Below are 22858 nucleotides of genomic sequence, written 5' to 3'. Positions count from 1 at the left end.
TGATTGCACACTGGTTCTGCTGAATGGTTGTAAATAATTGATAAACTTTAAATTTTGATAATCGAAAAAAGATAAACGCAATAAAGCTTCAAGCTTATCAAAGTTTCACCATTAACATTTAATTTATTAAAAGTGACTGGGGCTAGTTGGCACAAAAGCTACAAACTATAATTTGATTTCTTGACTGATTTTGGATGTTTTGTAACTTCCTGTAGATGTTGAGTAAATAAGCAAACACACAAAAAAACTGAGTTTTTAACGTATTAGGGAAAATTTGTTTTTCATAATTGTCTTTGCAAGTTTTCAAAGGTGTGTTATAGATTGCAATTTTATACAACTTAATTTACTTGCATATTTAATGTCTTGTGTGTCATAATTGTTTCACTTTTGCTTAAAAGATAAAAATAGTCTAGCATCTGATGCCATTGTCATTGTTAATCATGCATGATGTTTAGAGTTTGAACCTCATAACCCACTTTTGAGGGAGGTTTTTCCTGAAGGGCAATGTATGTTCAGTAAACAGATTTACAAGTCTCCCCAGGTGTACGTAGTTGTACAGTCAGACGGTAAGGTTTCACTGACTGTGTCCCACCAAATATAAGTTTAAAGTCCGGTTCTCCTGCATCTTCGGGCCAGACCAGACGGAATCGCCGCAGCACTGTGACCATGATGAGGAAGAGCTCCATGCGAGCTAGATTTTCTCCTAAACACACACGAGATCCTAGAGAATAAAGTAAATGTACGAAACGTTATAACAAACACACTGTTCATTCTGGTCCCACTTTGTATTAAGTGGCATTAAGTCCTAGGTACTTACATCAAAAAAAGCTAATATTGTATTGCAAAGCTTTTGCTGCTATTGAGGTGGAATAAGAGTAAAGTTAGTGACAGTTTTGGTGGGTATGGGTAGGATTACAAGGATTCTCCGCCCCAAAATGAAAATTTTGCCATTAATCACTTACGCCCGTGTCGTTCCAAATCCGTAGAAGCTTTGTTCGTTTAGGAACACTATTTAAGAGATTTTGGATGAAACCCTGGAGGCCTGAGTATTCTCGTTGCTTCATAGCGTTATGGTTGAACCACTGATGGCAGATGGACTATTCTGATTATGTCATACTTTTCTGGACCTGGACACTGTTATTGACTCCCGTTTTTCATCCAAAATATCTTAAATTGTTTTCTGAAAACAAACAAAGCTTTTACGGGTTTGAAACGACATGGGGGTAAGTGATTAACGATAACATTTTCATTTTGAGGTGGAGTATCCCTTGGGTGGGTTAAGTTGTAAGGGATAGGTCAACAGTGTAATTATACATATATAATTATACAATTATTAGAATTATAAAATATAGGTACAATGTAAAATCATGAAAGAATACCATAAGTGCTTAGTACCAAATTATAAATTTAAATGTAAGTATATACACGGAACAAAATTATAAATGCAACACTTTTGTTTTTGCCCCCATTTTTCATAAGCTGAACTCAAAGATCTAAGACTTTTTCTATGACACAAAAGGCCTGTTTCTCTCAAATATTGTTCACAAATCTGTGTTAGTGAGCACTTCTCCTTTGCCGAGATAATCTATACACCTCACAGGTTTAGCATATCAAGATGCTGATTAGACAGCATGATTATTGCTCAGGTGTACCTTAATCTGGCCACAATAAAAGGCCACTCTAAAATGTGCAGTTTTACTGTATTGAGGGATCCGGGGGAGGTCCAAAAACCAGTCAGAATCTGGTGTGACCACCATTTGCCTCATGCACTGCAAAACATCTCCTTCACATAGAGTTGATCAGGTTGTTGATTGTGTGTCCTGAGGAATGTTGGTCCACTCCTTCAATGGCTGTGTGAAGTTGCTGGATATTGGCAGGAACTGGAACACGCTGTTGTATACGCCGATCCAGAGCATCCCAAACATGCTCAATGCGTGAGATGCCATGCAAGAACTGGGATTTTTTCAGGTTCCAGGAACTGTGTACAGTTCATGTTGATGACAGTTCATGTCATCCTTGCAACATAGGGCTGTTGCGTTATCATGCTGCAAACGTAAGGTGATTGTCGTGGATGAATGGAACAACAGTGGGCCTCAGGATCTCATCACGGTATCTCTGTGCATTCAAAATGCCATCAATAGAATGCAACTATGTTCGATGTCCACAACATACGCCTGCCCATACCATAACTCCACCGCCACCATGGGCCACTCGATCCACAATGCTGACATCAGCTAAACACTCGCACAACGCCATACATGCTGTCTGCCATCTGCCCTGTACAGTGAAAACCAGGATTCATCTGCGAAGAGAAGGTGTCTCCAAAGTGCCAGACACCATCGAATGTGAGCATTTGGCCACTCAAGTCGCTTACAATGACGAATTTCAGTCAGGTCGAGACCCCAATGAGGACGACGAGCATGCAGATGGGCTTCCCTGAGACGATTTTTGACAGTTTGTGTAGAAATTATTTGGTTATGTAAACCGATTGTTGCAACAGCTGTCCGGGTGGCTGGTCTCAGACGATCTTGGAGGTGAAGATGCTGGATGTGGAGGTCCTGGTCTGGTGTGGTTACACGTGGTCTGCGATTGTGAGGCGGTTTGGGTGTACTGCCAAATTCTCTGAAATGCCTTTGGAGATGGCTTATAGTAAAGAAATGAACATTCACTTCACGGGCAACAGCTCTGGTGGACATTCCTGCAGTCAACATGCCAATTGCATGCTCCCTCAAAATTAGCAACATCTGTGGCATCGTGCTGTGTGATAAAACTGCACATTTTAGAGTGACCTTTTATTGTGGCCAACATTAAAAATGTTATTAAAGTACTGTATTGTTATTGTCACACTATTGGCTCGTGTAAAATGTGAAATCAAACAGCTCAAGGATTTCCACCACTGGCACTAATAGGCTAAATGAGTGCTACTGAAAAATATCCACTGTGTTTAATCATTTAAAGACCTCATTACACAGTGTAGTAAAACATTTATAACATACCTGCAGAGAATGGCATGAATGCATTGGGCTTCACAAATTCCCCCTTATCATTCAAGAAGTTTTGAGGGTTAAATTCATCGGGAAACTTCCATTGACCTTTTTCTCTGAGAGCAGATGACAGATAAGGGATGATAATTGTCCCCTATAAGAGAAGATGTTTTTTTTTTTTACAAAATAATCAATAATCAATGACCCTTTACAGTAAAGATGCTGTTTAGGGGTTGCAATGTATAGTTTGGTAATGGATTGATTTGTTAAGATTAAATTATGGGTAGTTGTTCTTAATTACTCTTTCTTTCATATCATATATATATAAATGTGTGTGTGTGTGTGTGTGTGTGTGTGTGCCATTGTAACACAACTGTAATATGATGAAGCAGCTGTTTCCATTCAGTAATTATAGTAAATGTCACCTTTGGGATGTTGTAGCCCTGGAGCTGAGTGTTGGTTGTAGCGGTGTGAAACAGACTAAGTGGAGCAATGTCACCGACACGCTGACCCTCATGAATCACCGCTTGAACGTAAGGCATGGCGTTTCTGTCCTCAAATGTGACATGTTCACGATCACCAAGCACTTCATCAATCTCCCGCTGACATTGTTCTGAAAATGTATAAATAGATGTTAATAGACAGAAGTACACTGCTTATAAACAATTCACAAAAATAAAACACAAAAATAAAATAATTGTATTAATAATGGATGCTGCACACTGGTGGTGGATGAGGAGATACCCCCTGACAAATGTAAAGTGCTTTGAGTGCCAGAACAGCAAAAACTGTTAAATCCTGTGCAGTCCATGAGGATGAGATACTCTGTAGTACTTTAAACAGCTGATGGTCACACAGGATTCTGACCGTTTCTTTTGATATTGACCCCCTCTTTATTCCAGAAATGTTAACTCATTATTACATTTCTGTTCATCAAAAGCTTGTCGATCTTGTTCAGTTTATGTCTTAGCTGTTGAATATTTTTATGTTCATAGAAATATTTTGCACCTGCAATGAAAGTTGCTGTAAATACAAGCAGGGCATATATATATATATATATATATATATATATATATATATATATATATATATATATTCTTTATTTTTTTTTAGTTTTTTTTTCATCTAAATAATATACTCTGAAATGCAAAAATGTTCTTAGTATAAAAACTCTCAATAAAATGAAGGGAGCTGACACATCTTACCCACATTCCTTACCCTGTATGTGAGTGTGACTCATCAAATAGAGCGTTAAAGTGCGCAGTGTGTTAGAGGTTGTTTCAGTTCCAGCCGCAAACAGGTCAAACAGCAAAGTGACCATCTGTGAGTCGTCAAATGTGGTGCGTTGATCTGCTCTCTGAAAACGAAACGATCCACAAACAAAGAATGTTAAACTCATATTGTGCTGATAAATTCAATAAAAACATGTAACACACACAAAGACATATGAGTATATCTTACTTTCTCTATCTCCTCCAGGTAACAGTCAATCAGGTCTCTGGGCTCTCCGGTAACACGTGACTTCTTGTGCTCATCCACAACCTTAAGAATGTGATTTTTAATTTCCCCATAATACTGAAAAGCCTTGCAGAATGGCAGTGGGAAAATCCTTAACACTGGGGCTATTTCATAAATCTGCAAATCAAAAATAAAATTGGATTCTGTCTGTCAACAGTCTACCCATTCGTGTACAAATTACAGTCAAATTACAGTCTCTACTACATATTATTTATTTTGGTAGCAGCAATACTGTAAATTTAAACTTTATATATATATATATATATATATATATATATATATATATATATATATAAACATCAGTAGAGTATAAAAAGCATACGTTTATGTAAATAGCCTTTAGCAACAAGGCAGGCTATTAGCAAAGTGTATTAGTGTAAATAAACACTGTCTTTACTTTTCATTGTATTTACCATTGCCCATTGTCCAATGATAATCTTAGTAAGTTTTTCAATGCTTGAGATCAATATCTGGAAATATTCATCCTGATAATTGAAACGTGACCCAAAAATGATTGAGGCAATAACGTTTGAAGCAGCTTGGTGGTACAGATGTTCAGGGTCAATGGACTTTCCTGGCAGGGATGTAGAGATAAAAGAGATGTTTTCCATTCTTGAAGCTGAATATTTTCTGGCAATTTTTAAGATCATAACAATGCCTATATTCACACATTAGAAACTGAACATGTGATTGCATTACTGGACTATGTACATATAAAGATTAAAAGTGTCACAGATAAGGAGAACGTATATACCAACAGATTCCTTTAAATGTGAGCAGATATATTTGACCTCCTCTAGAATCCTCTTCTCCATACTTTTCTTTCCAAGGCCAAAGTCCCTTAGTGTGGTCAGAGCAAAGCGTCGATGTTCCCGCCAACTTTCTCCATAATCTGCCATGATCACCCCTAAACAAACATAGTAATCAGCCAGGAAGCCTTTAAGCCCAGCTGGAAGAGTTCCAAGCTTAATTTGTATCATATTCCCTGCTGAGTGCAATGCACTTATCTGTGTTATATAGTAGTATGCTGGCTGTATTTGGTTTATACTGCATTACCTTTGCTATTTGTTACATGACTGACCATCATGTTGTCTGATCTGCCAGCAAACTCCACCGCTTGTGTGATCAGAGCCTCCCTGATCATTTTCTGACCGGTCAACACCACTGCTGGCTGGCTGCCAATGAACAGCCCATAGATGGACCCATAGCGCTGAGCAAACTGCATAAAAATATTCATGTTAAAGAGCACAGACTCACAGCAGCATGTTTTTCGTGTTATACTGTATGAACAAAGTCTGATTTCCTTTCATTGCTTGTTTCCAGCAACTTTTTCATTTATTTCAGTATGAGTTTCCTACCAATAAAAATTTATTGTTAATGCAGCAGTCTCTATCTTATGTGTGTTTAAAAATGATGCGCTTAAAGTACCTTGTCGAAGTCCTTTAACGGGTTTGTGCGGTCCAGTTGAAGCAGATTTCCAAAAAATGGAACAGGAGTGGGTCCAGGGGGGAAGTTTTTAGGTCGTCGAATTCTGAATTGCAAGTACAGAAGAAAGAGTCCGAGACACAACAGAACAAGTGCGGTCAACATGATTAGTGATCTACTGGACTGCCCGTCTGAAACCTGCTATTTAATGAAGACGGAGAACTGATACGCATGCACACAAAACTTCCTCTTTAAACTCTGCTGAACTTTTTAAACTTTGTTGAACCTGAGTCAGGAAACACTGATTATGTAGGTGAAAAGGTAAACTTTAATTTGGAGTATGGGTGACACGTTAATGATACTTACACCAGAGGTCAATGTCAATACTCATGATAAATTTGTTCCTGAAAGTTCATTTTACGTAAACACGCACTATGACACTGTCCAAGTTTGTGTTGCATTAACACATTATTAGTTACATTTCTGTTTCTGGCTAAATATTCTGGAGACTAAAACTAAATTGTATTTTCAGTCTAATTTAGTTTCTTATATTTGAAGTATAAGATATTTGTGAGGCTTTATGATCACATGAGCTCTTTGAAATGCACAAAAGAGCTTAAAATGAATTAAACTGTCATAGTACTGAAATGGCATTATGTTTAACTGGTACCTTTCCAATTTTATGCAGCATGACTCACCATTGTCTGTACCTACTCCAGAGAGCCACGATCTCAATCAAGCTAAGAATAAGCCAATGTTCAGCTTTCAGCATCAGGTATTCTTAAAATAAAATGAACTGACAAAAAGAAGCTTATTTCACAAATGAACTTTGCGACTGAACACTACTCTGTGACTTGTGCAGTCAACATAGGCCCGCTTGGCACATTGTCCACAGCAAATTGTTTTTAGACTGTGCTGTTGGTTTTTGGCTTATCATAGTGAGATAGTACGTCCTTCAGCATTGGGACGTTTTTTATTTTATTTTTTACCTAAAAAACCCTTTAACCTACAAAAAAGGGCAGTGACTTAAATGTTTTTGATTTAATTATATCATATGAAGTCTTTTTTTTTTTTTTTTTTTTTTGTTAAGATATACATGAAATTCTTTCAGGAATTGTAGTTAATTCTGCAAGATTTTAAAAACTATGTTAAGCTATAAATTTTACTGGCTTACCTCCAAAACAACTTTTAGACCTCTTGGATCAGGACAATTATGCTATATTATAATAACAAACAAGTGTTTAGGAAAGAGTTAGTGGTAATTCTGTGTGGGTCAAGAGAAATACATTCTTAAAAATCAATTTCTTCTTTTTTTTTTCATCCTTAACGATTGTCTTTAAGTTCTGTTGTATCCTAAAATACTTTTGGTATCTGTTAGTTTGTTTTGGAAGAGAGAAACCTAAAAACCCTTTTAAGGTCTAATTGCGTAAAATATATATATTCGGTTGCTATGATTAATTGTTATTTTTATTGCTATCAAAAATCTAAATGTTGAATATTGTACAGACAAGTTAATTCAAAATGAAAAGTTTTAAATTTGTCTTTGCAGTGCAGTCACGTTCGTGTATACAGGTAAGAATTGGCAATGAATTTTCAAACAGATGTGAGATAGAAAATGGAACTCCACAAGGGAGTGTTATAAGTCCATTAATTTTTTCCATAATGATTAATGATGTTTTTAATCAAGTACAGCTAGATGTAGGTCGATCTCTTTTTGCTGATGATGGAGCTCTATGGAAAAGGGGAAGAAATATTTTGTATATTAATGGAAGGATGCAAGAAGTAATTAGAAAGGTAGAAGAATGGGCATATGATTGGGGATTTAAATTTTCAGTAGAAGAAGACTATAATTTTAATTAATTTAAAATTTAAATATAATTCCTGAAGACTATAATTTTCTCTAGGAAAAGAATTATACCAGAGATAAATTTGAAGATGTACGGGAGGTCCTTAGAGAGAGTTAATGTTTTTAAATTTTTAGGTATTTATTTTGATACAAAACTTACATGGGTGGAGCATATAAACAAAGTTATTGAAAAATGTCAGAAGGTATTAAACATCATGAGATGTGTAAGTGGAGTGGCATGGGGGGCAAGTTTTTCATCAATAAAAACTATTTATGTGGCAATGATCAGATCTGTGTTTGATTATGGCAGTGTGGTATATTGTTCAGCTTCAAAAACCCTGTTGGAAAAATTGGATAAAATACAAGCACAAGCTATGAGACAGTGTTTTGGAGCGGTAAAAACAACACCCATTCCTTCTTTACAAGTCCTGGTAGGAGAGATTCCTCTGGAAATGAGAAGGAAACAATTAATGATCAATTACTGGGCTAACCTCAAAGGTCATAAAGAAGATCATCCTACAAAAATGGTTTTAATGAATTGTTGGGAACAAAATAAATTGTGTAGAAAAAGTTTTGGATGGAGTAGTAAAGTGTATGTAGAAGAAATGGAGGTAAATCGGTTTAAGATGAGCCCAACAGTGGTGATTCCTGAAAATGAACCATGGAGTTATACAACTCCCCATATAGATTTACATCTGTTGGAAATTAAAAAAGCAGAAAGAGAAGTAGACATGTCTTCAGGATTCTCTGTACACTTTAGAACACAATATCCTCAATACCTGCAAATATTTACAGATGGCTCAAAAGATCCAGAGCGTGAGACAACTGGAGCTGCCTTTTTAGTTCCAGAATGGGCAATGAGTTGTATAAAGCGAACATCCAATCATTTGGCAGTATATACTGTCAATACTTTTGTCCTTGCAGTGGGTAGAAGATTATAAACCTGAAAAGGTTTTAATTTGTTCTGATTCACTCTCAGTTTTAAAGAGTCTAAGGTCTTTTAAATCCAGTCATCAAGATATTCTTTTTAGTATTTTACAGATATATTCTAGATTGGTTCAGAATGATATTTTAATTAGTTTTATTTGGGTTCCATCACACATAGGTATAAAGGGAAATGAGGACGTAGATAAGTTAGCAAAACAAGCCTTGCAGAGAGAAGAAATAGAATTACAAGTTCCTCTAAGCAAGTCTGAAATTAAGGTTTTAATCTGGAAAAAGGTTATTGCAGAATGGCAAATAAAGTGGGACAACAACGAAAAGGGTAGATTTCTCTACAATTTAATTAACAAAGTAAGTAAAAAAATAAGACATATTGGTAAAACAAGGAAAGAAGAGGTTGTATATAATAGAATATTGCTGGGACATTCCAATCTCAATAGTACACTCAGAATATTAGGGAAGCATCCAAATGGACTATGTGAAGAATGCAAAGTAGAAGAAACAGTAACTCATGCAATTCTTGAATGTAAAAAATATGAGGAAGAAAGAAGTAGTATGATAGTTGAAATCAAGAAGAATGGAATTCAGGTGGTACATTTTAAATCTTTAATAAAATGGGCAAGTAAAATAAATAGCAAAGCTTTCTTTGAATTTCTTAAAAGGACAGGATTAATGAGTAGAATGTAACGCTCTGTTCCACACTCCGGAGCAGAAGGTGGCGGTAATGCACCTAATTACGCTGGTTGCCAGCCGCCGTTAAAAACCAAGAAGAAGAAGAAGAAGTCACGTTCGTGACGAGTTGGCGTCTTTACTGTCTATGGTTGGCGTCCTTTTTTGTGGTATCTGTGACGCATTTTCAAAGCGACGGAAACGTGTTCGTGAGCGCTCAGCGCTGATGTGTATTTTGCTTGGGTATCATCTGGTAGTTGTTTTGGTTTGAAGATCATAGATTTTTTTAGATGCCTAAAGAGAAAGTCGTTATCAGGTGAAATAGTCGCACGAGAAGGAAAACTCGGGGGAGATGGCGGTATGAGACAAGCCTGACTAGCTTTTAAAACAGAAAAATTATTAATAACTGTATGTCTTTAAATGATTCTATGTGATAGCTGCATATTCTGACTGGCGAGATTGTGATTTTCTGTGTGTCAGTGCTGTCTTGTTAAGCAATATGTCTCTCGTTAGCCGAAAGGAAAAGTTGGAACCAAAGGCAAGAAACAAATCCTTGAAGAGAACCAGGGTTCTCTGAAGTTCTACAGCAGAATCATCCTGGGAGCAAACGTAAGACATGCGTCCGAGTCTCACTGTGCCTCTGTACATGCTCACTGTTAACATTAAAGACACATTTTAATGGATGTATTGGTGTTGTATTCTTTCAGACTATTTATGCAGTGGTCAATCTCTTGCTCTTTTATAACTCATCTACATTTTGGACATGGGTAAGTCAGAGTATGAAGTGAATAAGAGCATCATGACTTTTGCATTCAGTTGTGTGTATGAGCAAATCTTGCAAATGCTGCAGCCATATCTACATGTGACAAATAGACTAGGTGTTTTCAATCTTTTAGATGTCATTGACCCCCATAATTAGCCTTATATGAGGTGCCCCATTCTAAAATATAAACCGCATATATTATATAAATGTATATTTCTTATGTATAATGACCCAGTTTGTACTGGACAAAACTTTACTTTGTATTGTGTTATACTATTATGTTTTTTTCCCTAATCAGTGTTGTACATTAATGAAAGGAGTATTATTTACATTTCAGTCTTATTTGTTTTTAATCTTTTTTGTGTGTGTGTGTGTGTGTGTGTGTGTGTGTGTGTATTTATTTTATACTTTTGAAACTGCTCTTCTCTAAACTTTTTTTTATGGCCTGTCTAGCACTCCCTTGCGGACCCCAGTTTGAAAAACCCTGATATAGACAGCAATATCCGTTTCTTTACATCTATGGCTTTGCTTATTTTTTTTTATTTAGACGACTGTATATGGGGTTTTAAGTCAACAGTGAGATTATAAACTTTTGGCGGTTTCCAATCTTTTGGTAAATGTAATTCCCTTCCCTCTTTGTCTCCTTTGTACCAGTTCTTTCTAATGTTCGCAGTGGCAATCTACATCGGCGGCTACAAATCTATGTCAGCAATGGCCCAACCTGCATTTGCTGAAGATGGTGCCTTGCTGGATGGAGGGATTGATCTTAATATGGAACAGGGCATGGCAGAGTGAGTGGGATGTTTAATCTGTTTATTTATTCCCCCTTTGTATGTGTATTTTCAGACAGTGCTGCTAACTACTCTTCATAACCATAACTGTTTATTTTTTATTTTTATGTATTGACATGCAGACACCTGAAGGATGTGATACTTCTTACTGCTATTGTTCAGGTCCTCAGCACTCTGTCATCCTACTTCTGGTACTTCTGGCTGTTGGTGAGACTAATTGCTCTGATTGTGATACCTTTGAGGTTTCACGATTACATTTTTACTGAAACCGTATCATTTGCTTTCTCTTCACACCAGGCACCTGCAAGGGCTTTGCATTTATTGTGGGTGAGCTTCCTGGGCCCTTGGTTTTCTGCCGAAACACAGGCAGCCCCTGAAGAGAACGAGAAGAATGAAAAGAAACAGAGGCGTCAGGAAAGACGACAGATGAAGAAATTCTAGAGCTGTCCATGTTTTTTTTTTTTTATACATTTATTGAACAATTACAAAGAACACGTGATCTAAATTACTCGGAGATATTTGTTATGACAGGTTAGTCCAGACCATAGTTGAGCACTGTAAAGTGTCTTTGACTTTTGCTCTCTTGTCATGAACTGCTCCGTCCTTTCCAGCTCTTTGGTTCCTTTCTCTTACTTTGTCCATCTTACAATCTTTAGCTCAGGTGTGCCTCTCCACAAGTGAGTTAAACTCACACAAAATTCAGTTGCTTACTGTGGTGAGCTTTCATATCATAGTTTCAATTGCTGTTGAGTACTTTTCAGCAGGTGCAGCTACATGGCCCATTTCCCCTCAGAAAGGTAGACCTGAGGCTGTATGAGCTTCACCAACCACGTGACATTTCACAGCACTTGAGTTCAGCTTGTGGAATTCCCTCTAGGGCCTTTCAGAAAATATGTTTTTTATTATTCTGTATCGGGGGGATCATGTGCTGATTCTGTATCAACATTGATTATATCTGACATGTTGTGTTCTGGTGAAGCTACAGGTGCAGCCTGGTGCTGCCTTGAGGGAACACAAAGTAGATAAGGATAAAAAAATAATAATCGAATGATAATTGATGTAACATTTTAGTGAACTATTTCAATGGACTAAAGAAATTAGCAAAACTGCGTCTTGACAACCTGATAAAAAAAAATAAGTTGCTTCATCTGAAATTTATGGAGACCCAACGATTATGAATAAACTATTATAAAATGAGTTGATGTGAATTTTCTTTTAAAATTTATATAATCATTCCTCATTTGGATCCAGTCCTGGATGAGCATAGGATAGTGGGATCATTCGGGCAACATTCCTGGAGGCTGTCCCAACACAACATGCTTTAATGTCAAGCAGACTTGATTCAACTTGTGAGCTTTATTTAAAGAGCTGAAATATATTAGATGATTACTGTTGAGGGGGCCGCAGAATTAGGCAGGAAGTTCTTTTGAATCCTGATAACCCATGGTGCTGTATAATTTGGATGTTTCCCTTGTTTGAACTTTGGGTTGGAACATCAGCTAAGTGACTTGAAATAAATCAGATGTATCAAACTCAGTTCCTTTTGGGTCACATCCCTGCAGAGTTTAGATGCAACCCTAATTAAATGCACCTGGTCCAACTAATCAAGTCCTTCAGGCTTATTTGAAAACTACAATGTATGTATGTTTGCGCAGGGTTGCAAACAAACTCTTCAGGGCTGTGGCCTTCTGTGTTAAAGGCTGCTGCAGAACCTCAGGACCGAAACCAAGACGTGAATCCAATGCGCATGCGCACGATGAAATGCGCGCACTCGAATCTTGTTTCTTTAACTAATCTTTTTTTCCCATTAGTGCTGATCTGATCTGTCTGTCAGCAGGCTGCAGCAGTAATGAGAATCCCTATTTAACTCAGACTGACCGTCACCAACACAAGCAAGGTAAGAACTGTTGCTAAGCTACCGCTAACTTAGTTAGCAACCAATCAGAAACATGACAACAGCAACATTGAAGTGTGTGAAGTGGGTCGATGTTTGTCGGTCGAGTGTTTATCGTCAACTTTCATCTCATAAATATACGCCAACGGTTCCTGGACTTTAACAGCAGATAAGAGAATCAAGTAAATGCAGGATCTTTGTTTACAGTTCAGAGGTGTTTGTTGGCTAACGTTACTTCATGAAGCTAGCGGAAAGTTGTCCGACAACAACAACGCGTTTAAGTCGCTAACGTTAAACTGTTAACATTACGTTGTCTATCATTGTGATTTGTTAGTAAAGCCTTTAACGGAGTTTAAAATAAATAAGGATGGAAAGAAGATAGGTTGCTTACAAACCGTTCATGTTCACATAACGTACAAGCGCTAACGTTAGCTGTGATGCACGCTCGCGTGGCAAATCCTTCAGTTGGATATCATGCCTCGATGATTTATTTAATCTAGCACCAGTTTCGGACTGTATGTTGATGTATAAATGTGCGTATGTTTGTGTATAAATGTTTAGTTAGACTAAGGTTAAGTTTCAGCCACACGTGAAAGATCATAGTTTGAAACGGCATTACATGATTGCTCTTTGTCCATAAACGCATTGCATTTAAGCGCTGTCTCGTGATAAACATGATTTTACATCGAATAATTGCTTTAAATTGAGTTATATGAGCTCTAAAGAACAATGTGCGTTTACTGTTGGGGTACGTGACATTACCCCTACCTGGGACAAAGAAAGAAGCCACTTATTATAATAACAAGGCACAAACCAATTGAAAAAGATTAGGCTGGAAGTTGCATATTTATTCATACAGACATACGAATGTATTCTAGTTTAGTTGCTGATATCATAATTGTCTTTTAGTTTTTAATGCATATCGAGGATGTCAGAAATGTACATTTAATTCACATAATTATTGAATAACAGCCCAATATATTGCTATATATGTACAAAAAAGTACATGAAGTCTTCCCTCAAAGGACAAATTTTATTTTTTCATATTTCAAGTTTTAAAAACAATAGTCTACAAGTTCCACGTTAATGTAGGCACAAAAGCTTTGATATTCAATGTTGCAGATCTTTATTTTTCAGATACATAAAATTACATCAGTGTGAAATTAACCTCAAGACTTTTGACTGATTAAATGTTAAATGCTATTCAGATTAAATAGATCATTAAATGTTTTCAAGACAAAAAAATTAAGCTGGGATTTTGTAAAAATACTTGCAATAAAAAGAAAAGCAAGTTCATGAAATGGTTTAATAATAATTTGTCTTTTGTCTATATCAAACTTCACCCATGTTCGATCTAATCTGACCTGAACTCTAAAAGTCATGAAAGGTCAAGGATGAAAAGGGACACTTTTGGCATAGTGGTTTGTTGTCCTGAAGTTTAAAGTGCTTGTTATGCTCGTCATTTACTCTGTTCTCATTTTAACAGATGGACAGAGAAGATCAAGTAAATCCATCACATTCATAACATTTATGTGTTGGTGGAATGAGCAGAGTGAGTTGACTCCATCGCACAATCATCACGATGGCTCTCACCAACACCACGATAACGTCGTGGAAACTGCGTGAGTATAAATTCCTGGCCGTGAGTCAGCAGAATGTTTTAAATAGTCAAGATCTCGGTTTAAAGTTGTGGTGAATGTGACTGGCATTTATTTTTTCGTGCATGTTGTTCAGAGGAGATTGTGGCTCACTCCAGCAATGTGTCTTCACTGGTGTTGGGGAAAGCGTCTGGGCGCCTGCTGGCCACTGGCGGCGAAGACTGCAGAGTTAATATATGGGCTGTCAGCAAACCAAACTGCATTATGGTAAAACTCCCTCTGTTAATTGTTTATTTGAGTTTCTCACAACTATTTGATGCAGTGTATGTCTGTTGTGTAGAGTCTGACGGGCCACACCAGCCCTGTGGAGTGTATCCAGTTCAACAGTTCTGAAGAGCGTGTGGTGGCCGGTTCTCAGTCCGGCTCTCTCCGGCTTTGGGATTTGGAGGCTGCTAAAAGTATGCGGTTTGTGCTGCATCTTTTGCACTTTGGTTAACACAATTTCTAAATTAAGAAATGGAGAGATTCTCTTAAAATTTGGGATTTGGAGGCTGCTAAAAGTATGCGGTTTGTGCTGCATCTTTTGCACTTTGGTTAACACAATTTCTAAATTAAGAAATGGGGAGATTCTCTTAATCTTATCAGCTAAATAAAATGTGGAGCGTAAGTTGATCTCCAAAATCAAGAGAAGGTGTCCCCCTTTGTGTTATGTACTTGCGTCAAATTGTTAGGAAAAGACATGATTCAAAGTGGGTCTGAATTTAGAAGTTGTTATATTTTGAAGACCATAAAAAAAAAAACATTCTGAGAAAAAAATAATTCAAGAAAATGTAAAATATTCGAATGGTCCTAAATATAGGCTTCATGTTATTTATTGTAAAATTGCATCTTTAGGGTTATAGGGTGAAATAACTTTATTGACAGCCTATGAGATTCAACCAATCATTGTTCATTTTTAACTGATAACATGACAGAAATGTGTCTTTCTGCTTTTGAATTGATGTTCGGCTCACTAATGGGGCACCAGGTTAATATTTTATGTAGAGCGGGATTTAGAAAACGTAGTGAAATGGCATTCCTCTTGCTTTCTGGGATGATTAAATGAACCTGTTTGGTGGGAGAGGTCCCGTTGTGACCATTTCCACTCTGATCTTTGAAGACAGGCACAGGGGCCATCTGACCAGAAACACTTTCTGTGATGGACAAATCATTTAAAGTATGTTTATCCTCAGCCTAGTTCATTTCTTTTAAGTTCTGCGCACTTTGATGGGGCACAAGGCCAGTGTCTGCAGTCTGGACTTTCACCCCATGGGAGAATACCTGGCGTCTGGCTCCGTGGATAGCAATATTAAGGTGCGTTAAATGTATTTGACTTACAACTTTTTATACAACTTTGATGCTTTATAGATGAATCAAATAATTTGATTCTTACTCCTTTACTTTGTTTTACTGAGATTGAGTATCTTTTCAAAGTTGAATTTTCGTTTTTTGTTTGTCTAGTTGTGGGATGTGAGAAGAAAGGGATGTGTGTTCAGATATAAGGCAAGTACACGATGTTGGTTGTGTGTGACGTGTCTGTACAATCAGAAGCTAGGCTAATCACCCTTAACACTCGGTTGTGTCTGAGCACATGATTAATCTGTGGATTAGTGAGGAGCTCTCAATCTATCCTACTCTACTGTTTTGTGTAATGTTTTATTTTGTGTCTTGTGTTACAAGCTTCAGGCTTTGGTTTATGCGCTTTCTTTAAAACAGGAAATTCATTTTGTTTAAAAGACTTTAAATTTAAAACCATTCAAATGTGCCAATAAAGCACTATATAACAATGTTTCTTTGCAGGGTCACACTCAGCCTGTGCACTGTCTAGCCTTCAGTCCTGATGGGAAATGGCTCGCTTCAGCCAGTGATGACAGCACAGTAAAGGTAAGAGCTATGCTGAACATCTCAATTTTGGACTTTATCTTGCCTTGTCAGATGAAGAAAGAATAGTTTTTAATGTGTACTCTCATTCTGTTTCCCCATCTAGCTGTGGGATCTGATAGCAGGCAAGATGATCACTGAATTCACATCACACACCTCAGCAGTCAATGTTGTGCAGTTCCACCCCAATGAGTACCTGCTCGCCTCTGGGAGTGCAGATCGGTACTGTGTGTGTGTCTGTATAGAAATGTGGCTTAAATTATGTTCAGTGCTGCTTTTGCCCAGGTTTATTGTGGCACCCTCATTGTGTGATTTGTGTATTTGCTGCAGGACTGTTAAGCTGTGGGACCTGGAGAAATTCAACATGATTGGTTCATCAGAGGGCGAGACGGGAGTTGTGAGGTGATTTGTCTGGATATGTTTGTTTTTGTTCTCTGTTTGATCCCAAGCTGAATTCTTTATTTTTTTTTTTTTTTTTTTCTCAGGAGTATATTGTTTAATCCTGATGGTAGCTGCTTGTACAGCGGCTCGGAGAACACACTACGAGTGTATGGCTGGGAGCCTGACCGCTGCTTTGATGTTGTGCATGTAGGCTGGGGCAAAGTTTCTGACCTGGCCATCAGCAACAACCAAATGGTTCGTACTTTTATACATAATCTTTTTTTTATATTTTACATATAGACGTGAGTGGGAGCTGTACTATTTTATGAACTAGTGTTCCTCTTGCTTTCTGGGATGATTAAATGAACCTGTTTGGTGGGAGAGGTCCCGTTGTGACCATTTCCACTCTGATCTCTGAAGACGTGTACAGGGGCCATCTGACCAGAAACACATTCTGGGAAACACTTCTGGAGGAAAACGTTAAAAGGTGTTTTAACAGCGTCTGTCATCTGTCTCTTGAATAGATTGCGGTGTCCTACAGTCAAAATAACGTGAGCTGGTACGTTGTGGATCTCAGCCGAGTGAAGAAGTCAGGATCTGTGATCCAAGGGCTGATTCAGGACAAGCCGATCCCAACTCCCACATCTGCACTGGGAACAACACTACGGCGGAATTACGAACGACCCACTACATCCTGCACTGGACAGGAGTGAGCGTTTTTTTTTGTCTTACGGATGTATCCTGCATACACTCATGTAGACCATAGAATGTCAGCATGGTGTTTTTACACTCACTGTAGCTTAAACAGGGCATGGAGTTTACCACTCTAAAGGTTCCTAGGGAATGTGTGCATTTTAAATATTTAGCTTGAATGCAGTTGCTTTTGATTTTTAAAAGCTTAAATCTAAGCGACTTAATTTCAAGGGTGTGTTAAATTGAATCGGTAAAGGCTTTTACGTTGTTACAAAAGTCTATTTCACATACTGTTCTTTTGACCTTTTTTATTCAAAGACTCCTGGAGAGACCTTTACAAATTAATGCAGCTCTTGTGCACATAAGGGACTTCAGAAATCATTAAAAAAAACTTTTGAATTGTCTCTTAACATGTCATAAAATTGCAAAAACCAGGTTTGTCTAATGCATTTAATACTGCTGATCTTCTGTGCTTTGTGTAGGATGAAGCAGAGTTCAGAGGCCGATCGCCGGAGTCCAGAAGGAGAGAGGAGAAGTCCCAGCAGCGAGGATGAGAAGGAAGACAAAGAGAGCAGTGCAGAAATCACCAACCCAGAAGATTATAAAGAGATCTTTCAGCCGCACAGTGTCATCTGTGAGTTTTAGTTGCATAATATTAGGTTAGGCAGTTTTCACCCATGCTTCTTCACTTGTGCCATGGTGTATATAATCTCATTTGCTTTTGTCTCTGGTCTGTCCTGTTCTGTTTTTCCATGCAGCACGTACGCCACCAAAAAGAACAGAACCTTTCCCAGCTCCTCTAGAGCACTCTTTCTCCGAGAGTGTACTTGAGAAACCTGGCCCGGCGGTTAAGATTGTAACTCCAGTAATAGACAGGGTAGGTTTTCTATTTCTTAAATGTCCCTTGATCAAGTACGTCTTAAGTGTAGGCTGTGATATTTGATGATTGTGTATTTTCAGGCAGGACAGTTAAAAGGTCCCATTACCTCCTCTACTCCAGTTCAAAGAGTGGAACCAACCGTGATCGCTGCTGTTCCCCGTCCAGTAGCAGTGGTGACCACTTCAGTGACCTCTCCCTCTCGTCCTGTGGTCACAACCACCAAACCTAAACCTTCTACAGGAATCATCCTCTCGACACGTAACGAGCCAATTGGCCTCAATGCAGGGGACTTCCTTTCTGTGAGTTCAATGGGTGTTTAACGTTACTGTCTAACACTATTGTTCCCTTAAGATGATTCCCTTGTATTATGCTGTGTTCGTGTCATGTATGAATTGCTGTAATTATTACAATCTTGGAGCTGTTCCCAACCTTTTGATGATTTTCTGTTACTATGGTAATGTTCATAACCCTAAATGGATCCATGAGTGGCTTTGTTGTCAAATATAGCCAAATACTTAATCACTACCAATTCATCTCATACAAAATAGTCAATAACAGAGTCCGCTGTCAGCAGTCCAGGCCACTATTCTTCTACTTAGCCCTAAAGGGTGCATGTTAGTACCCTAAGGTACATAATACCTAAAAGTTACCTTTTTAAAAGTATTTATACTGACCAATTCTGTAGCAGTTATGTAAAATGCTGAGTGATTCGGTTGAATTCTGTTTTAACAGCATGTGCGAAATGCTAAAGCTGGCGCGATGGGAGATGAAGAGGCGTTAGCACAGATCAGGAAAGGGCATGACACCATGTGCGTAATGCTGACCAGTCGATATAAAAACCTGGACACAGTACGCTCCGTCTGGGCCAGTGGTGATGTCAAGGTAAGTGCAACAGCACTCAAGCTGATGAGCTTTGATAAATTGTGGGACAAATGAATCGTAATGAGATCCGTTACTGGCTGATGGATACATTTACTGCGGCACATCGAAAATGTATTTGTAATGTAATCTAGTAAATGCTGTAATGGGCTATTATTGAAAGCAGCAGTACACTAAAAGCAGTGTTTGCGTTTCTTTCCCTGCATGTTGCCTAGACTTCACTGGATTCAGCTGTATCTATGAATGATCTTTCTATTGTGGTGGACGTCCTTAACATACTTAACCTCAAACCGTAAGCATCCACACACATTCTCGCTCACTTCCTAGCATAATTTTAGCAGAAGTTATAATAAGTTATTCTCTTTTAGTTCGCTATGGAAATTGGACCTCTGCACGTCCATCTTGCCGCAGATTGAGGATTTGCTGCAGAGCAAATATGAAAGGTAACTTATTAGTGGTTATAACCTTAACTGTGCTGCAAAAGACTTGGTGAGCTGAGTGTATGTAACCCATCTGATAGGCAGGCCTGTCCGGCTATAATAATCTCTAAAGTGTATTTTGATGGACTGGGATGAGTTTTAACACCTTTTAAGACCCTATAATTATAAATTAAATTTATATACATACTGCATATACGATTATAGTTTAGTAAAATTACTGTGAAAATTATATTATGCTACTTTTTATTAAAGCATTATATGGAAATTGTTCCATCACACATGGGTGTAAAATATTGGGTGTGTTTTATTTAAAATGTATGCTTCATGCTAACATCAGAATCAGGTGAGCGTTATGTCTCTTGTGCAGCACTTGTCTGGCTGTTAATAAATGACCTGCTATCAAAAAGCATTTCCGATCAGTTGCTTAATCTTTTTTTGATTGTTTGGGGGACAGTACATTATGGATTTAAACAGGGAGCAGGTTTACATGGTTTTGAGATGACCATCTATCAACAATGTCTGGACAAGGTGATCAAGTACAATTTCCTTGTCTTCCTACAGTTATGTACAGACTGGTTGTATATCTTTAAAGCTGATCGTGAAGCGTTTTTGGCCTTTAATCTCAGACACGCTGGCTGCTCCTCCATCTGTAGGAGTAGACATTACTCGAGAGGAGAGGTTAGTACACAACAACCACCCATACTGGTTTTTATTTATTTTTTTATTTAGCTTGAGTCTCTGGGTTATTTATGCATATCATTGATTTCTTTACATTCCTTATTCTGCGTTCACTGTGCTGACTGATCTACTAATGATTCTCAGTTTAACCAAACATATTCTGCCCATGGCTAACAATGTAACCACATAAGTTTAATTAAAGCAGAATGGTAGTTTATTTTTTATTTTTTTCACTCTATGAGCCAATAGCTGCTAATTGGTAAATTATTAGAATAGATCCCTGCAGTTTAAGCGGAGATGGGTTTTTTTTTTTTTTTGCGTTTTTTTTTTTTTTTTTTTTTTTTTAGAATGAGTTTTGTGTTCTCTGTGTGTTTAATATATAAAAATTTCTTCCAGGCATCAGAAATGTAAAGCATGCTATAAGCAGCTGAAGAACCTCAGTAATGTAGTGAAGAACCGGGCGGAGCAGGTTGGTCGTCATGGCAGCACTTTCAAAGAGCTACAGCTACTTATGGCCCCATTGGACTACTGACACACACACACACACACACACACCCATACAGTCAGAGACACGCACTCCTCAATCTCCCAACGCAAAGCTTGGTAATAACGAGGCAAAGTACTGGGCTCAGTGACTGAACTTGAATGGACTTTTCATCTAACACTTACGTGTGTGTGTGAGCTCTCACAAGCACACTTGAGTATTTATATAGGTTTTTGGTGGTTCTTTTCCTAGTGGTTAAGTTTCTTTGTCTACATTTTATTTGAAATACACAGCTTGTTTTTGTAAACACTAACAATAAAGAGGAAGAATTTACCAAAAACATTTACAATTTTTATATATATATTCATTCATTCTAAATGTGTGGTCAGATTTAATCAGTGTGCAAAGTCTTTTCAATAGGAACCCATCTGATCAAGAGCTTCGGGTGAGGACAAAAGTTCCCTGAGCAGATCTTGCACATTTCTGAATTTGTCACATTGATCAGCTGAAAAATGCTTGGTTTGAGAGTAACTTTTGTGTAAGCAGTGCTTCATGTATCACTACGCTATTGAATGTATTTGCATGAACTGCAATAAATGCAATGCATTTTCGCCCTTAAGCACATGTGTTATTAGTAAAAATGCATAATGGAAGAACTTCAAAGTATTAGAAACACAAATGTCTTGGTGACTTTTTTTAAATGCCATTTTAAGATACTATACTACAGTAAAAACTAGCCTTATTTGAGGTCATGCTTTTAAAACTCAATACAGCCTGAGCAAGCAACCATGGTATTACTGTAGTAGCCCTTTTTTTTTTTTTTTTTTTTTTTTGGGTGCATATACCATGATTTTGATACCATAGTAGTACTATAGTAATATTGCAGTAATAGGACTAGAGTAAACATGTAGTAACCTTTCCTACAGTAACCACAGTTTTATTAAAGTAGGTTGCGTTATATTTAACAGTTGTGCAAAGAACTTCCACAAGATAAAAAAAGACTGAAGTTACTGTTCTATGATACAGAGTTTAAAGCAGTTAAATCATATTTGAAAGAGAACATAGTGTTGCATGTATAAGAATGTTTACCTACAAAATGCTTCAAAGCAATCAACCTCAATTAAAAAAAAAAGAAAATATATATTATATATATATATATATATAGATAGATATTGGCGTGAAAGTACTGCAGTGCAGTGGTGATAAAGGTCCAATGGTTTTCAATCAATAATTAACACATAAAAAGAGCAAGTTGCTCCACTGTAAAAAATGTTTTATCTCAGCAGAAATAAATATCTTAATTTTAAAAACATTACAAGTTATAAAATTAGGTTCCTTTTATTTAGAAAGTATTAAACATAATACAAAACATATTTACAAGAAATGAACAGTACTTAAGATGTTTAAAATGATGTTCACTCGCAGGAGATGAAGACTTCAAATTCAAATTAGTGGCTAAATGCAAGCTGTTTATTATGGAGTCATCTCATGTGGGCAGATGAAGGCCAGACGAGGAATTTGCACTTTTTCTCTTTAAAGGTGATCCCTGTTTTAACTATTAATTTAATGTGTGCATAATGTTGCATCCATTTCAACAGTTGTCAGTATGAAGTCCAATGAAGAATGTCATATCGGCCAGACAAGATCTGGCTGCACAGTTATCATCATTATATTATTTTTTAAATTACAAATATTTGTCCAGAGACAAGACATTTTGATTTTGGGAGTGATACCAAGGTATAAAAGTGTAAGCGCACAAATTATAGCACAACCATAGGCCTATTTCATTTTGTGTTCAGTTTATTAGAAAGCACAGCTTGGTTCATTTTGATGTTATTATGATTTTAATGCAAATATTGTAGTAAAACTTTGGATAATTTTACTATAGTTTTCAAAAACATAATAAACAATAGTCTGTATTATTTATTTATTATCGAGAGGCTAAAACATTCAGCTGTGTAAATGTGAACAACCTGCTGATGCTGCATTTATTCAGCACATTTGTGTGGTATGATATTAGCAAAGAAGGATATGTTACTGACATTAGGGTTTTAAAAAATGCAGAAACAGTCC

General features: G+C 37.3%; 3 protein-coding genes across 5 annotated transcripts; 2 read left to right on the top strand and 1 right to left on the bottom strand.

The window, feature by feature from the left end:
- Positions 1 to 110: 110 nt before the first annotated feature.
- LOC113051375 (cytochrome P450 2F2) lies at positions 111 to 6140 on the bottom strand. Of its 2 annotated transcripts, none has more exons than XM_026215072.1 (9): positions 5931 to 6140; positions 5559 to 5721; positions 5257 to 5409; positions 4916 to 5076; positions 4446 to 4619; positions 4203 to 4341; positions 3410 to 3597; positions 2997 to 3138; positions 111 to 703 (listed from the first exon to the last, which is right to left on the bottom strand). In XM_026215072.1, the coding sequence occupies exons 1-9, from the start codon at positions 6090 to 6092 to the stop codon at positions 513 to 515; spliced, it is 1473 nt and encodes a 490-aa protein (XP_026070857.1). In that variant the 5' UTR covers positions 6093 to 6140; the 3' UTR covers positions 111 to 512. The 2 variants fall into 2 exon arrangements, with proteins under 2 accessions (XP_026070857.1, XP_026070856.1); XM_026215071.1 differs by having other exon boundaries at positions 111 to 721; positions 5931 to 6139.
- A 3406-nt stretch (positions 6141 to 9546) lies between these two features.
- Positions 9547 to 12136, top strand: LOC113051374 (transmembrane protein 208-like). Its single transcript, XM_026215070.1, has 6 exons — positions 9547 to 9742; positions 9898 to 9993; positions 10092 to 10151; positions 10802 to 10938; positions 11061 to 11145; positions 11236 to 12136. Exons 1-6 carry the CDS (start codon positions 9737 to 9739, stop codon positions 11377 to 11379), a joined length of 528 nt encoding a protein of 175 aa, XP_026070855.1. The 5' UTR covers positions 9547 to 9736; the 3' UTR covers positions 11380 to 12136.
- A 457-nt stretch (positions 12137 to 12593) lies between these two features.
- LOC113051372 (katanin p80 WD40 repeat-containing subunit B1) lies at positions 12594 to 21404 on the top strand. 2 transcript variants are annotated; one of them, XM_026215066.1, is made up of 19 exons: positions 12594 to 12835; positions 14319 to 14454; positions 14567 to 14697; positions 14771 to 14888; positions 15683 to 15783; positions 15931 to 15972; positions 16270 to 16353; positions 16457 to 16572; positions 16681 to 16752; positions 16836 to 16986; positions 17256 to 17440; positions 17907 to 18058; positions 18183 to 18301; positions 18385 to 18603; positions 19037 to 19186; positions 19399 to 19475; positions 19552 to 19626; positions 20185 to 20301; positions 20698 to 21404. In XM_026215066.1, exons 2-19 carry the CDS (start codon positions 14415 to 14417, stop codon positions 20831 to 20833), a joined length of 2085 nt encoding a protein of 694 aa, XP_026070851.1. In that variant the 5' UTR covers positions 12594 to 12835; positions 14319 to 14414; the 3' UTR covers positions 20834 to 21404. The 2 variants fall into 2 exon arrangements, with proteins under 2 accessions (XP_026070851.1, XP_026070852.1); XM_026215067.1 differs by lacking the exon at positions 12594 to 12835 and adding an exon at positions 12864 to 13014.
- The last annotated feature ends 1454 nt before the right edge of the window (positions 21405 to 22858 follow it).

This window comes from Carassius auratus, chromosome 32 (genome assembly GCF_003368295.1).
Source record: "Carassius auratus strain Wakin chromosome 32, ASM336829v1, whole genome shotgun sequence".
NCBI lineage: Eukaryota > Metazoa > Chordata > Actinopteri > Cypriniformes > Cyprinidae > Carassius > Carassius auratus.
This window is presented reverse-complemented; position numbering and strand designations above follow the sequence as displayed.